Consider the following 17227-nt stretch of genomic DNA (forward strand, 5'->3'; position numbering starts at 1 on the left):
TATCGTCTGGTGGTTTTTAAAAATAAAAAATTATAAATGCTACCTACCTTGACTTTAGAGTCTAGGTTCAGTACAGGAGGTTTTTTTTTGAAGGGGACTAACTGAGAATGTCAAAATTCTATCATGCATCAAGGCCAACAAAATGCCATGTACGTACGTGATGTCAAAGGCTGTAGTCTGTACCATCAGAGGGAAGGGGCGCACGCTAGCCAAACCAACTCCTCCTTCTTAACTTCACCACTGCCCCCAAGTGGATACCTTAATTTCTCTCTTGTTTCCGCCACTAAACAGCCTATTAACCTTCTAGATTTTCACTGGCTCAACCTATGCTGGCATTTAGGCACAGGGTAAATAACAAGGCGTCTGACCAATTTTCTGCTAAGCAAGCCGTTAGACCCAAGTCTTTATTTTTCCTGCAATTTCTGTCAAATCGGTCCTCCAGCCTCGTGTTCCAAGTCCTGGCAATGTTTTCTAAGCAGCACAGCTTGCCACCGTCACTAATGCTTGAAATGTCAGTGAGTTGCTTCTGAATGGGAGTCGGTGTAGTGGCCACAGAAATTTGCCACTTTCTGTCTGCAGCAAAACCCTACCTCAGCTACTGAATGTGCGCTGCAAGGTCCAGGCTCCACAGATGGCATTCTCCTCAGTTCCATGCTCTTACTCACTGTCAAACTCTTCCCACCTATGCCCATCATTTTGACATTGCCTGGCCTGCATGAGAGCTGCCAGAATTTTCTGCACTTTCTAGGCCAAGCCAAGGAGCTTTGGTTGGGCTTGGGTGCATTACCTTTTTGATGCAGGCTTTGCGTGACGAGACAATTTGCTTTTTAGGCTGCCGCATCAGCTTGGAAGAAAAGCTGCCTACTTAAACTGCATTTATGTTTGTCAGCCTACTTAAGGGCTTATTAAGGCAGCAACTTACACAGTTTTTGAGTTACGCCATTTTAGGAAAAAGAACTAATTTGACTGTTTGAGCAAACTCATAAGAGCTAAAACGAGAGAGATAAATGCATCCAAGTTTACCAATACACCAAGCAAGGGTGTATTGATTTGTATCTTTCAGTTTGTCTTCCAAGCCACTTTGTGGTCTCATTCTGGCTCTTTTCTGTTATAGTGCCCAGCTGAGTTCTCTAAGGCTTTTCAGTGTTTCAGCCCTTTTCTTCTCTTGCCTTTCTTCTTTTCTTCAGGTTTCTGGCTTCATCTTTCCAACTCTTCCACTTACCTTTGAATAACTGCCTTATTTTCTAACTCAAGTTGTATAAAACTTCCTCCCTCCCAATCAGAAGAAGAGTGGAGTCATGACTAAGATTACAGTATTTTTCAATCCATAAGACACACCCGACCATAAGACGCACCTAGTTTTTAGAGGAGGAAAACAAGAAAAAAATATATATTCTGAACAAAACAGTGGATGTATGATTTTTGTGGTTCATGCTGTGGCCACAAACATGATTTGTGATTTGACGGTGAGTTTGGGGTAGCTCAATGCAAAAATCCTGAGAATCCTTGTGGATCCGTGCTTTGTAACCAGGTTTTTGCTCCATTGTGACCCCACAAAACACTGGATGCGTGGTTTTTTTGGTGCAGGCTGTAGCCATGGACATGCTATGTGATCTGATGGTGAATTTGGGGTGACCCAATGCAAAAATCCTGAGGATCCTTCCAGGCAGCCTCCTTTATCGCTAGTGTCCCTTATCTCCCTCCTGATCGCTTGTCAATCAGCTGCTTCCTTTCAACACCCCCTTCCCTCTTGTTTGCCAGCGTCTTTTCCTTAGCTGGAGCAGTTTTTTGCTCCTCCTTTTCTTTTAATTTGTCTCCTCATTGCTTTAATCTTCCTGTCTCCTCTCCTTGCAAGTTCACTGTCTTTACCTCCCCCCCCCCCGGCAGCCTCCTTTACCCGCAGCCTTATTTCCCTCCTGATTGCTTGCCGATCAGCGGCTTTGTTTCTTTTCTTTTTTTTAAATAATATTTTTTATTGAAATTTCCAAATATAACAGAAAAAAGAAAAAGAAAGAAAAAGAACATTTACTTAAGCCTTATTTTCGTTAACATCTTTCCCGGACTTACCCACCTCACCCCCTCTTATATTCCAATTCTCTTAAATTAGTTCAGCAAGTTCTTACCCCAAATTTTGAACTTATTATCATTGACCCAATATTAAAAATATTTTTTCCCCTAAAATCGACCCCTGTTCCCTTCCACGAGTTCCCCTCTTTAATATGCAGAACAAAATAAAATAAGAAATAAAGAACAAAGTATAATTTTACACCCTTTGGATTCCAAATTTCCCTCCCCCCTTTCCCGGTTATGATCCCCAATGTCCATCAATGTCTGCTGTCGGCCTGGAGACCCCACATCTATGTCCAAATCTCTCTCCGCTCCACTTTGCCGTCTTTTTAATAGTCCTTGCCGTCTTTTTGGTAGTCTTTAGTTTCGAACACCCAATCTTGGAAGGACTCTATCTCAAGGAGGTCCATTCTTTTCTCCATCCAGATCTCTATATTTAAGAGTAAAACTCATTTTTTTTTTCTTAGACCTTTTAAATCTGGATGTCTCAAATGTTCCCACTTCCAGCTTTGTCCAATTCTTGTTGTTCTCTTTCCTCACTTTCCTCTGGTTTCTTTCCCTGTTCCACTGCAAAAACGTTCTAATTCCAAAAGCTTCTAGTTCCTCTACAGAGGCTTTATTTGTTCAGGAACAAAAACTTGCGTCAAGTCCCTTCCATTCTTCAATAGATAAATCTATTGTCTCCTTTAGTGTAGAGACCTCTGTAGACAAAATAATGTTTCATTTCTGCAGTTTTCCCAGGAGATAAAAAGTCCTGTCCAATTCCATGCGTATTTTTCCACTTGCAGCAATTCTTGTAGTGTCCCAAAGCCCCCTCTAGAGGGATTATGGTAACTCAGTTTCCTTCCAAATCACACCCAAAAGTCAGAATAACTTGTTATCCCTTGTTTTCAACAATTTATATCCAAATTGTAACAAATATAACCGGCAAAGTCATGTAACAAAGTTCTCTTTTTATTCTTCCACTTTGACCGCTACTTTGACAGCTGTCAAAGCCTCTATATCTCCTCACCAGGCGCTCTCCCGGATCGCTCCCGGTTCCCGGGGGGGGGGGGTTACATTTTAGCTCACAGATTCCACTTTTCTCCTCCAGCACAGTCTTGTAATTTTCCATCGTGAAATTAATAACTTTATCAATAAAAAGTAGACCCTTCTCTCGATCTTAGTTGTCAAATCTTGCTTTAAATCCTCTACAACAGGGGGGAGACGGACTTCCTTTTTGCACCTCCCCCGCTCGTTCCAAATTTAAATTTTTTTTCCTTTTAAATCCGATTTCCCAATTACTCACGGGTTATTCTTTTTAGTCCAAATTTTCAATAGAAGAAGTCAGCGCTCTCCGTCAAATGGCATGCGGCTTCACTCGGCAGGGGAAGCGGAAGACTCATAGCACCACACCACCCCCCGTCCCCCGCTCCGGAGCCTTTAAAAAGGCTCCTTCGCGGGTCGGGGGGGCGCAAACGGTGCCCGCCGAGTCACCATGTCCATGGGTTTCAGCGCCCATGGTTTTTGAGGGTCCCCGCGTCACCGGCGCGGCGGGACCCAACCCCTGCTGAGCAGGCTCCCTCCGGAGCTCGGAGGGAGTCCGCCATTCGGCGATGGCGCCAACCCAGAAGTCCCGATCAGCGGCTTTGTTTCAACACCCCCTTCCCGCTTTCTAAAAAAAAAAAAAAAAAAAAAAAGCACGATCTGCTTTTCACCCCTGGGCAATTTGGCTCCAGGGACCACGCATCCGCTCCATAAGATGCACAGACATTTCCCCTTACTTTTTAGGAAGAAAAAAAGTGCGTCTTATGGAGCGAAAAATACGGTAATTTCTCCTCAATTGGCATTCACCTGCATAAGGCTGCCCATGAACTGAGATCAACTTCAGAGCCCCTGCTTTATGCCCACTGTTAAGATAAAATAGGTTGGCAGCAGGTACTCTCAGTTTTTGTTGGAAGGGGGCCAGGCCCCCTGAATGTTGAAGGGACAGAGCAGGCTATGGATCCTCCAGAGTGCTAGGCCTCCTCCAAATGATGTGACGTCATGCTTGCATCACAGGTGTGATGTCACAGGTGTGTGATGTGCGCTGGGCCCCCTCAATCTCTGGGGAACTTGGCGCCTCTGGTTGTTAGGCACAAGGGGGGGGGGCTTTTATATGGCAGCATGCGCCACCTCCATGGAACCCATTATCCGAGGAGATATATTGGTGATTTGAATTCAGGTCATTTTTTTCCTTGATGGTTTTGTGCTGCTGCTGCTGCTCACATTACATTTTAACTGAGCTATAATGATGTGGTTTCATTTGCCATCAATGTGTTGCGCTTTAAATAGTGTTTTAATCTTACCTGCTTTTACAATTGTTTTGTGTATTGTAAACAGCCTTCTGCTCTGAAAGGCAGCCCAAAAATACTCCAATAAACACACACACAGAGACAGACTTTGGGCGATACTTTTTAAAAGCCAATGAAATTTTTTTATGAGCCTTAAGGTAGTTCATGGAAGAGTTTTATTTTCTCTGCTTGAAAACCTGTATGCTGAGCATGATATAATTTTAGTTCTTTTGGACTGCTGGGGAAACAGCTCAATGTACTGCAGCTGATCTTATCAGATTGTCATGAAATGAATGCCATCTATTTATTTACAGAAGCACATTGGGGTCAATAGCAGAACATATAATCTAGTCTTTCAGAAGTATTTTCATCGCCTGGTAGAATATTGTTGGAATAAATTTAGCAAGCCTATTTTATTCTCAAAGCCATAAGGAGTGTGATAATATATGGATTTTTTTTTTTTAAATGTGTTCTTTAGTTTTAGCCTTTATCAGGTTTGTTTTGTTATGCAGTCTCCTTTTTGTTACATAAGGCTCCTTGAATATATTGAAGAAATATGACCGATATGTTTATAGAGAAATTATTATAAAAGATGAAAATGAAAAAAATCACCCTGTGTTTCCTTACATTTTTAGCAGCAGCTGATCAATAAATCTGTCCTGTTAACCCAGTTCATGCCCTTTAACAGGAAGGAAAATAGCTTTCACTTGTGAGAAACCACAACATCCTGACCTGACTTGGCAAAATTGTGTGGAACTGATTTGAAACAAAACAAAATTATCCAACCCTGTAGCTACACAGGTATGAAACTCCTGTTGTGAAGACCTTTTCAAAAATCAAATGGGGCACTTGAAAGAATCTTATGTACAAATACATGTAGGCTAAAGGTAAAGGACCCCTGGACGGTTAAGTCCAGTCAAAGGCAACTATGGGGTTGTGGCGCTCATCTCAATTTCAGGCCGAGGGAGCCGGCATTTGTCCACAGACAGCATTCCGGGTCATGTTGTGGCCAGCATAACTAAACCGCTTCTGGTGCAACAGGACACCGTGACGGAAACCAGAGCACACAGAAACGTTGTTTACCTTCCCACCACAGCAATACCTATTTATCTACTTGCACTGGCATGCTTTCCAACTGCCAGGTTGGCAGGAGCTGGGACAGAGCGACGGGAGCTCATCCCGTTGCAGGGATTCGAACCGCCAACCTTCCGCTCAGCAAGCCCAAGAGGCTCAGTTTAGAGACCACAGTCTCACAGAGCAGCTAGTGTGTGAATTACAAGTAGGACAGTCAGGCTTGCTGCAATTCCTTCAGTCCCAGGAGCCTCAAAAAAAGAATGCAGGAATCACTGCTATCATGTATAATCAGATACGGTTGCTCACCTTCTACCTCATCCGAGTGAGAGCCTAACAGAGCAACCCAAAATCCAACTCCCTCATCTGCGGCACTGGGATGGGTTTGGATGCAGTGGAGAGGCTCCTCCATGTTGACTCCACCAGACTCTTGACAGTGGAGGCCCCAATGCGGATGTCTCTGCTGCGCCTGCCAAAAGTGTGAGTGGGTGACAGCTATTGATGGTAGTGTCATTCATTCAGGATGTTTCCTGGGGTAAGGAAGGAGTGGAGCTCTGGGTCCTAAATGGGTCCAGTTGCTGGTCACGGGTTTGAGGCAGGACTCTTTGCTGTGCCCACCTGGCACCTGAAAACATGGGATAAAACTGCTTATTAAAGGTAAAGGGACCCCTGACCATTAGGTCCAGTCGTGACCGACTCTGGGGTTGCGCACTCATCTTGCTCTATAGGCCGAGGGAGCCGGTGTACAGCTTCCTGGTCATGTGCCAGCATGACTAAGCCAGAGCAGCGCACGGCGAACCAGAGCAGCGCTCTGGCAAACCAGAGCAGCGCACGGAAACGCCGTTTACCTTCCCGCCGGAGCGGTACCTATTCATCTACTTGCACTTGACGTGCTTTCGAACTGCTAGGTTGGCAGGAGCAGGGACTGAGCAACAGGAGCTCACCCCATCATGGGGATTCAAACCGCCGACTTTCTGATCGGCAAGTCCTAGGCTCTGTCGTTTTAACCCACAGCGCCACCCACATCCCAAAACTGCTTATTACCCCATTTTATATGCTAGGGATAAGGAACATGTGCTTTTCCAGATGTTGTTGGACTCCAACCTCCATCAGCCCCTGTCAGAATAGCTAGTGATCAGGGATGATGGGAGTTGTATTCCAGCAACCTCTGGAGAGAAGAGTGTACATATTTACTGAGGTTGCAAGTCAGTTGAATTGCAAAGGGGGGGGGGGGACTGAAAGATGTCCTTTCCTTTTAACAATGAATAGTGGTTTCTGTTTAATTAAATTGTACGCTTTCTAATACTTCCTGCTGTATCCCCCAAAGACACCTGTTTTAAGGGTTTGCCATCAATACATTTTATCAATTAATTAGTAAGTTGAAAGGCAAAAGATTCATCAACTATGTTCTTCAAATGTGGTGGACAGCCTTATTGAGTCCACATCCACGTAAGGATAAATCATCTCGTGGCGCTAGCTTGCCTCTGTCCATGTTGTTAAGTGCACTTTAGTGTTTCTGTAACATTTATATTGGCCAAGGGCTGCTTATATCTGAAAACGAATCATGCCCTCTGCTGGGATAACGATGAAGCATACATAATGAAACTATTTCGACTAGAAGGTTACGTAAAAAGGAGCCTGGGCGCTTCTCATTTCCAGGTATTGAAAGGTATTGAGAAAGGGGTGGGGGAGCCCTGACAATGGCCGAGTGATTATAAACTGCTTGCCTATGCAAGTAGATATTTTATTTTAAGGCTATTTAGAAACACCAAACAGCTCCTGTACCCGTCCTTATGATGAAGCAGGTCTGTGCAAACAAAGCAAAACCCTGGGCCATCCCAACAAGCCAGCTCACTCTCATTTGCCCTGAAATCACAGAGGTCGTCAATCAAAGCACTAAACAAAGTAAGCAAGTTGCCAAATGGGCACAGCCAGCTCACCACACTGCTTGCATAAAGCAGTGGCAGTAAATCTAGCAGTCACCTTAAATGTATGGTTACCAGATTTTTTTTCAAAGAATCCGGGACACTTTTTTTTTTGAAAAGAGAAAATAAGTTATTTTTAAATTTTTATTATTTTTTTTAAATGAAGAAGTAATATCTTCTCTTCTGTGGTCTCCTCTGTCGCACGGCCTTCCTCTGGGCCCTGGCCTGCTTTCTTGGAGTGCTAACCACTGTGGAGTAGGTTCAGGTCGGGCCTGGGCTCGGCCACGTGTCCTTGCCCTCCCGGTGCTCTCCTACCTCTCTTCCTCAGTGGCAGCGGCAGCAGCTCTCCTCTTTTTTCTCCGTCCTCTTTCTCTCTCTTCCTTCTCCTTCTCCTCTCCTCCTTCTCCCTGCGTTGGCTCCAGGGTTTTTACTGGCCCCAGAATGGCACTGGGCAGTAGCTTCCAGCTTGATTTGGGTTGTGGGTGTGGGTGCGTCAGTGGTTCCCCCAGTTGATGTGCTGGGCGTCCCCAGTTCCCCCTCGGCAGTGGCAGCAGCAGTCTCAGCAGCCCAGAGCCAGCCTGGTAGCACAGTACGACTGTATAGGAAAGGAGTGGGAAACTGGATCCAGCCAGTAGGTGTTTTTGAAACCACACAGTCACCTGACATCAATCGCTTGATGTCACTGTGACACCAGATGAAGCATTTCCCTTTATCCATGCAGTTTGAAATCAAACAGTGCAGGCAAAGGAAGCAGACTTTGTAGCCACCACTGACCAGCTGACTGCGCAGGTGGGAATGGTTTGAGGTAAAGGGTCTCATGAACCAAATTAGGAGCCCAAGGGTCAGAGGATCTCCATCTCTGGTATGGGAGGTATCTATTGTATATTAAATGTCTCCCATGAACACCACAGAAAGGAAGCAGCAGGTGGCATTTGAGTACCAGAGAAATTTCGTCACTGAAATGCTTGTAGTATTGTATTTTTTTGTTTCTTCTGCAGAAATGTACTTTTCTTTTGTTGTGGTAGGGAAACACTTTAAATTGTTTAAAAAGTATTAAATCACAAGGCTTCATATAGCTACATAAAAAAGGCATGCTGTTATTTGCTGCACTTCCAAATGCATCATCTTTGTTCAAAATGCACTTGTGGGGAAGTAATTCTCAAGCATTGGGGTGATGACTCTCTTGGGAACAGACAGAACTTATGTTAAGGAGAGCAGGTTTCCCTTCCCTTCCCTTCCCTTCCCTTCCCTTCCCTTCCCTTCCCTTCCCTTCCCATCCCAAGGAGTAGACTGTTTTCAGTGAAAAGTTCCCAGCCTCATTCTCACACACTCTCAATTTCAATAAAGCTTTTTTTTTTGTGTGCGGGCCTAGTCTCAGTAGGATCTTTACAACTTGAAAATGGCGGCAGCAGAAGAATGGCAGTTTCTCTAGACTATAGCAGTTAGAAACCTGAAGACCATGGAACTTGATCTGAACCCCTCTGCACCTCTTGATTTCACATACAGTACCCTAGCTCAGTGTAAAAGAATTGAACTACAGTCCTAGGGTGGATCTACACACAGGAAAAAAAACCCACGATAAATAAGTCAAAAATTAAATCATTATAACCAAAGGGGGGGAACAACACTATGAAAAATCACATAGAATTTCTTTTACTCTCCAGCGCCATCTGGTGTTGTATGTTTATAACACAATCAAAATGCTGTGTTTTTTTTTTTACTAATGTAGCTGAGTCCCTAGACTGCTGCTGTATACATGTATCTGCTGCATCTGCAAGGGGGTGCATATCTTTTCTATGTATTCATTTGGGGAGTATAAGGTGAACTTGGAGACCTGACAGGTGCCCCAAGGCCCATTAAACACCAAGGGTGAGGCATCCACCATTGCTGATGTGCAATGGTGATGGGAGATCAAGGGGATATCAAAGTGATATACAGAAATTTGGGGGAGCTGGTGAAGAAGGCTGCAAGGGAAATGCCTATCTATGAGAAAAGAGTCCTGCAAAGAGATTGGTAAGTTAGGAACTGTCCAGACTAGGGCTAGAGACTTGGGTTTATCCAACTTTGGTTTGTTTTTGCTCCGACAGGGATATTTTGGCTTTCTGTAATTTGGGGGCATCACATTTCTTTCTAACATTTATAGCAATACCTAAGGAGGCTTCAAAGGGACCCCGGTTTACTTTTGGAGGCTGTTTGATAAGGAGCAGTCTGGTAAACAAATGGAAGCTCAGTCCAGATCAGACTGAGTCACTGTTAGTGGGTGGTTCCCTAGACCAGATGGATGGGAGGCTGCCTGCTCTTGATGCGATTACACTACCTCTGAAGGAGTAGGTCCGCAGCTTGGGGGTCCTCCTGGATCCTTTGCTGTTGCTTGAGGCTCAGGTGGCCTCAGTGGCCTGGAGTGCCTTCTATCAACTTTGCCTGTTGGTCCAGCTGCACCCCTATCTGGACACAGACTAACTTCTGCCACCTATGCTCTGGTACCCTCTAGGCTAGATTACTGCAACACATTATAGGTGGGACTGCCTATGAACAAAGTTCTGAAACGTCAGCTGGTGCAGAATTCAGTGGCCAGGTTGCTCACCAGGGCAAGACTGCTTGAGCATATAACGCCAATCCTGCCCTGGCTGCCAATTAGTTTCCATGCCCAATTAAAAGTGCTGGTTTTGACCTATAAAACCTTAAATGGCTCAGGACTGCAATACCTCAAGGACCGCCTCTCCCCATATGAACCAGCCTGGACCCTGAGATCATCATCTGAGGCCCTTCTTTGTGTGCCCCTTCCACAAGAAGTCCAGAGGGTGGCAACACAAGGACACGCCTTTTTTTGTGGTGGCTTCCTCAGTTGTAGAATGCTCTCTCTCCAGGGAGGCTCGCCTGGCGCCTTCGTTACATAATTTAGGTGCCAGGTGAAAACATTACTCTTCTCCCAGGCCTTTGGCTAATTAAACAATCTATGGCTTTTTAAATAAGGGTGCGGGAGTTGTTATTATTTGTCATTTTGGGATTTTTGTTTGTTTTTATATCGTAAAGCGCCCTGTGATCTTTGGATGAAAGCTGGTATAGAAAACTAAAAAACAAACAATCAAACTGACCCCTTATCGGAGGGCACAAGATATGGGTACACTCCTTGCACCTAGCAACCAGTATGTGCAAGTATAATCGCCCCCTCCCCACCCCCTGAATAACGCACACATTAAATACAAATGCCCTGGTAGTGTTGCTCAGTTCCTCAACAGGTCCTCTCTGATTAGCAGAAAGAGCCAAAGGAAAGTTTTATATCTTCTTTGGCAGTTTAATTTTCTTTACAGTAACCTTTTGTACTTTCGAGAAGAAAAACGAAGAACCTCTTCATTACTGCCTTGCTTCAGAGCTCAGAAATTCCCCAGGGTCCTATGTACTCAACCTAAATTATTTTTATTATTCACGGCTGGATCTTGATTTTAGTGTCATAATGGTATTTTTCATCATCTTTCTTCCCCTGGCATCATATCCTCAACATGCTCCAGATGAATTCAAGCTGGAAATGCTTGAACAGTAGAAATACTGTTTTTCTCATGCTCGTTTAGGTGTATTCTCTGATGCACTATATGTATAAGAAATTGCCTTTTTGACATATTAACAAGGTGCCTTCCGTTTTTTATTTATAAGAAAGCATGTATTGCAAAAGAGGGGCTGGGAATTGCAGAGATTATGTAGTACAAGATATATAAGATACTGTTATGTACTGAAGCTCTCACTCTGGGCCAGCAGGGGGATACTGTAGATAGCTATGCAAATGAAGGATCGAAAGTGACGTTCAGGGATTGGATAGTTTTAGAAAGTTGCTACAGTAACGTTGTACTGGAGCTCTATATAAGCAGGCTGACTGAGCCCTTCAGCTCAGTTCTGTTCTGGCCTCTGAATAAACAAGAGCTGTTGAAGAAGAAGAAGAAGAAGAAGAAGAAGAAGAAGAAGAAGAAGAGGAGGAGGAGGAGGAGGAGGAGGAGGAGGAGGAGGAGGAGGAGGAGGAGTTTGGATTTGATATCCCGCTTTATCACTACCCAAAGGAGTCTCAAAGCGGCTAACATTCACCTTTCCCTTCCTCCCCCACACCAAACACTCTGTGAGGTGAGTGGGGCTGAGAGACTTCAGAGAAGTGTGACTAGTGCAAGGTCACCCAGCAGCTCCATGTGGAGGAGCGGAGACACGAACCCAGTTCACCAGATTACGAGTCTACCACTCTTAACCACTACACCACACTGACTCTCACTGTGTCGTCTGATATGTTCACCCACATAGAATCATAGAGTTGGAAGAGACCACAAGGGCCATCGAGGCCTACCCCCTGCCAAGCAACTTAACATGAGATACAATATGTAATAATCCTGTGTTCAGCAGCCAAAGCACACACAGGCCAGCTGAAAAAGTATGATGATATTGTGAATAAATTTCTTCCCCCCCCTTTTTTTAAAAGCATCTGTTTTCTAACTTTCAGCAAAATTGTCGAGACAAAAACTCCAACAAAGCTTTATATCTCAGCCGTTACATTAACAAATTTTGTCTGTTTCCTTACAGGGTGCTGAGAAAATTTTGTCAATGAATGAATCAGGGGAACTGCAAGATCTCTTAACCAAAATTGAGGTAATTGATGAGGTTATAAAAGATTACACATTAAAATACCGTTCTCGTACATTAGTTACACACATAGTGTTCTGTGGTAAGCTCACAGAAGAATTATATTTTCTTTGTAAGGGAACATCAACATGAATGTCTCCAACCTTTTGCCCATTCTTCACTACAAGTATCTGTTGGCCCTACACTTGTATTAATTCTGGAAAAATAAATTTAGGAACATGGCCATAGGAAGCTAATATGTGGTTCTGCCCCGAGTATATATAATTGATGCCCATGCCACCCAACCTCTCCCAGGCTCTATTACACAAACTCAAAAGTGCCTCACATAGAGAACAGGGCAGCACAGGCTAGAACTACCTATCACCCCAAACAAAATGGCCGCCCCATATCTTCTTTTCATCCTCTTCTCTGTCATGTGGCGAAGGCATAAAATTGTGCATCTTTGTTCTCATTGGGTCTGAACTGGTGGTGACAGACCAGGAATGACTGACCTTTGGGTCAAACTGGTAGCTTAGTGAAGATGTTGACCCAGTGTGTGGCAGCTGTGAAAAAGTTGGATTCCATGCTAGGGATAATTAAAAGTTAAATCAGTATTATAAAAAATAATAATCAAAAAATAAAACTGTCAATATCATAACACCATTCTGCTAATCTATAGTGTGACCACACCTTGAATACCATGTATAGTTTTCGTCACCTCAGCTCCAAAATGACCCCTTAGAACTGGAGAAGAGTCAGGAAAGGGCAACCAAGATTATCACAGAGTTACTTGGCCTCTCCCGGTATGCCCCATGGAGGACCTTAAGGTCCATAAATAGCAACACCCTAGTGGTCCCGGGCCCTAAGGAAGTTAGATTAGCTTCAGCCAGAGCCAGGGCCTTTTTAACACTGGCTCTGGCCTGGTGGAACGCTCTGTCTCATGAGACCAGGGCCCTGCGGGATCTGATTTCTTTCCGCAGGGCCTGTAAGACAGGGTTGTTCTGCCTGGCCTTTGGCTTGGAGTCAATTTTATTCCCTCCCCCCCTTTCTTTTTTCCTTTCACCTCCTGTGATGAGGCTGCATTTTAATGTTTTAATCGTTTAATGTTGTATTTTAATCTTGTTTTTTAAGTTGTATTTCAATCAACTTGTTTGTATGATTGGTTGCTAGCTGCCCTGAGCCCGGTCTTGGCTGGGGAGGGCGGGGTATAAATAAAATTTATTATTATTATATTTAAAAGAAGAGTAGACAAATTCATGAAGGATAAGACTATCCATAGCTACTATCCACAATGGCTACGTTCTGTCTCATTGTAGGAGGCAGCATGTCACTGAATACCAGTTGCTTGGAATCACAAGTGTGGAGAGTAATCCTGTCCTTGTGGGCTTCATTCCCACAGGCATCTAACTAGCCACCATGGGTCTTTGGCCTGATCCAACAGGGCCCTCCTTACGTTTTGTTTCTTATGTAAATCACAGCCATAGGGGAGCCCAAGAAGCCTCAGGACCACGGAGAGTGGAGGAGTTTATCTGCAAACATCTGTTATAAGAATCTCAAGATCTCAAATATAGAATAAATATTCATAAATCACACACGTCTAACTATATGAACCGTGTGTCTGAAATAGTATGGGAGAGCAATCCTGAAGCCATTTTGACTCTCCCAGTGACCTCAGATATTCCTCTGCAGTAAGGGAGGCAAATGGGGAAAGCCTTCCCACTGTCTTTTTGCTTGCAAATCCTGTCTTAAGGCTGTACGGTGGTACCTCGGGTTAAGTACTTAATTCGTTCTGGAGGTCTGTACTTAACCTGAAACTGTTCTTAACCTGAAGCACCACTTTAGCTAATGGGGCCTCCTGCTGCTGCTGCGCCGCCGGGGCATGATTTCTGTTCTCATCCTGAAGCAAAGTTCTTAACCTGAAGCACTATTTCTGGGTTAGTGGAGTCTGTAACCTGAAGCGTATGTAACCTGAAGCGTATGTAACCCGAGGTACCACTGTATTTGTGTATGCCTGTGACCTGGATTCAGGAACTAAAGTATTAACCATCACAAAAGAATGGCCAGGCTGCCCAGGCAATACAATCAGTGACCATTCTCAGGTATCCTGGCAGGCGGGATTTCCCCTTCTGTGATGTATGTATGATGTTTTGTGGGGGGTGGTCTTGGGCTGCAGGGTGGGCAATTTCAAAAGTCTATATAAGGCCTTGCGTACCATTGTTCAGGGTTCTCCTCCCTCCTGCGTGTGGTGAGTGGGGACCCTGTTGCAACAGTTCTTTGAATAAAGATCAGGCTTACTAGCCACTTTGCTTCTCAATATACTCTGGTTGGCCTCTGTAGACTCTATATGGGCTCTATACCCCATAAGAGAAAGGGAGCAGTTTTTCTTATAACACATCTCAACAAAAAATATCTCCTTGAAACTTCCATTCCTAATTCAAGGGAAGCTTCCACTGGCAGGAATGGAGGGTTCTCTTGAAATACAAATAGCAGCTTCAGAAAGGTTTTTGTTGGAGCTATGGGTCCTGAGAGTCATACAGTGGTACCACTACTTACGTGCCCCTGTTGTTACGTATCCTTCGGGATACGCACATGGCAAACCTGGAAGTATATTTCTGGGTTTCGCTGCGCATGCATGTGCAGTAGTGCTCTAGCACGCCGTGTGCATGCGCAGAAGCGATTTATTGCGCCGCGTGTGTGCGCAGAACAGGCACCTCCGGTTGCGGAAACCTCGGGATCCGACCGGAGCTCTGGAACGGATCCCGTCCGCAACCGGAGGTACCACTGTATTTACATAAGAAGAAATGTGTAAGTTACTTTCATTCTCACATTTAATTTCCTGTCCGGTTTGGCCCTCAGAATATAATGCAAATAATGGATGCCATCTTACTTTCTGTCTCTCCCCCCCCCCCTCAGAGAGTTCAACACCCTCATGAATGCCTCTCATGTGGGGGCTTTGGTTTTATTCCGTGCTCAGCGTGCCATGGGAGCAAGATGTCAGTGTTTCGGAACTGTTTTACGGACTCATTCAAAGCCCTCAAGTGCACCGCTTGCAACGAGAACGGATTGCAACGCTGCAAGAGTTGCCTCAGCTAAGGATGGCGCCTTGATACAAAAAACAACCTCATTTTATTATGTCAACGCAGCAGTTTGTTATACTATTTTATATTAAGGAAAACCACCATGTTTGTCTAATTCAGTCAATAAACGTTCATTTGTAAAAAATAAAATAAAATAAAAAGTTGCTGGAGTCCTTTATGTGGTGAGATCTCACAGTTACCTGAAACTCAGCATATATAAAGCTGGTATAGTTGTACCTTGGTTTTCAAACAGCCTAGTTCTCAAACATTTTGGCTCCCGAACGATCAAAACCTGAAAGTGACTGTTCCAGTTTGCAAACATTCTTTTGGAAACTGAACGTTCGGCGAGGCTTCCGCGGCTTCCAATTGGCTGCAGGAGCTTCCTGCAGCCAATCAGAAGCCACGCTTGGGAAGTCAAATGCTTTGGAAGTCGAACGGACTTCCGGAACGGATTCCATTCGACTTCCAAGGTAGGACTGTATAGTACATCTACAAAAAACAATAACAACACCTTGTGTAGATTAAATAATAGCTGAGCACATTGCTATGACATTTCTATCAAATTAGAAGACTATTCTAAATCTCCCTTTGGAGAGCAATCCACAAATGGGGAGCCATTACAGAAAAGGCCCGTTCTCGTGTTGCCACCCTCCAGACCTCTCGTTCAGATTGCACATGAAGAAGGGCCTCGGAAGATGATCTCAGGGTTGGGATAGGTTCAAATGGAGAGAGGTGGTCCTTGAGGTATTGTGGCCTGCAGTGTTTAAGGCTTCCTGTTATGGGCCATTGAGCTGTGTCGACAACTAAAGGTTAATGTGTAGCCAACCACCTATGCAGAATGGACTGACCTCCTCTCCTCTCCCATTTGGTCCAAGGAATCAGCTCTCCTCTCCCATTTGGTCCAAGGAATTGCTAGTTCATGGGGTATCATTCGCTATTTTCACTGCCTTCGCTATTTAAATGGCACCATCCATGCACAGGAATATATCAGCAGGCTTAAGGAAGGTTTGCGTAAGTACAAAACATCTACCAGACACAGTCATGGCTGGTGTGTGTGTGTGTTTTGTGTGTGTGTATTTTTTATGGGACGCAGGTGTCGCTGTGGGACGCAGGTGGCGCTGTGGGTTAAAGCCTCAGCGCCTAGGGCTTGCCGATCGAAAGGTCGGCGGTTCGAATCCCTGCGGCGGGGTGCGCTCCCGCTGCTCGGTCCCAGCGCCTGCCAACCTAGCAGTTTGAAAGCACCTCCGGGTGCAAGTAGATAAATAGGGACTGCTTACCAGCGGGAAGGTAAACAGCGTTTCCGTGTGCGGCTCTGGCTCGCCAGAGCAGCGATGTCACGCTGGCCACGTGACCCGGAAGTGTCTCCGGACAGCGCTGGCCCCTGGCCTCTTAAGTGAGATGGGTGCACAACCCCAGAGTCTGTCAAGACTGGCCCGTACGGGCAGGGGTACCTTTACCTTTACCTTTATTTTTTATGTATGCATGTATGTATGTATGTATGTATGTATGGGACGTGGTTGGCACTGTGGGTTAAATCACAGAGCCTAGGACTTGCTGATCAGAAGGTTGGCGGTTTGAATCCCCGTGACGGGGTGAGCTCATGTTGCTTGGTCCCTGCTCCTGCCAACCTAGCAGTTCAAAAGCACATCAAAGTGCAAGTAGATAAATAGGTACCGCTCCTGCGGGAAGGTAAATGGCATTTCCGTGCACTGCTCTGGTTTGCCAGAAGCGGCTTAGTCATGCTGGCCACATGGGGACTTCCGGGTTAGCGCCTCCAGTAATGGCGGAATTCCTCTGATCGGGAGGAATTTGCTTCGTGGGAATCCGGGTCTGGCCGCCACGGCGAAGGCGGAGACCCACTAGAAATCACAGGCGGGTGAAGCCTGTGAACGTGGGATCCGGCTGGCACCTTTTGCACCTCCCCTACTCGCGGGGAGACCCGGTTTCAGGGATCCGGAGTGACGTGGGGTGAGCGGCGCGGTGCTCTGAATTGACTGCTTCTTCCACTGAGCGAAGCCGCATAGCTGTTGTCGGAGAGCACTGACTTTTTCCTGTGGACAATTTGATCTTAAAGCAACTACCCGTGTGTAGAGCGGAGACTTGGATTTTTAAACGTCTTAATTTGGTGCCAAAACGGGAAGGTCTAAAACAGGAAGTCCACCTTCCCCTTTTGTAAATA

General features: G+C 45.1%; 1 protein-coding gene across 1 annotated transcript in view; it reads left to right on the forward strand.

Moving 5' to 3' along the window:
* The window catches only part of GRXCR1 (glutaredoxin and cysteine rich domain containing 1), a 58650-nt gene extending 43479 nt beyond the window's left edge, over positions 1–15171 (forward strand). Inside the window, exons 4-5 of the mRNA XM_079989846.1 lie at positions 11933–11998; positions 14885–15171. Of these exons, the coding sequence (XP_079845972.1) occupies positions 11933–11998; positions 14885–15064 (246 nt within the window). The 3' untranslated portion in view covers positions 15065–15171. The remainder of the gene's footprint in view (positions 1–11932; positions 11999–14884) is intronic.
* Positions 15172–17227: the final 2056 nt, after the last annotated feature.

The sequence above is a fragment of the Podarcis cretensis genome (assembly GCF_951804945.1).
Source record: "Podarcis cretensis genome assembly, chromosome: 9".
NCBI lineage: Eukaryota > Metazoa > Chordata > Lepidosauria > Squamata > Lacertidae > Podarcis > Podarcis cretensis.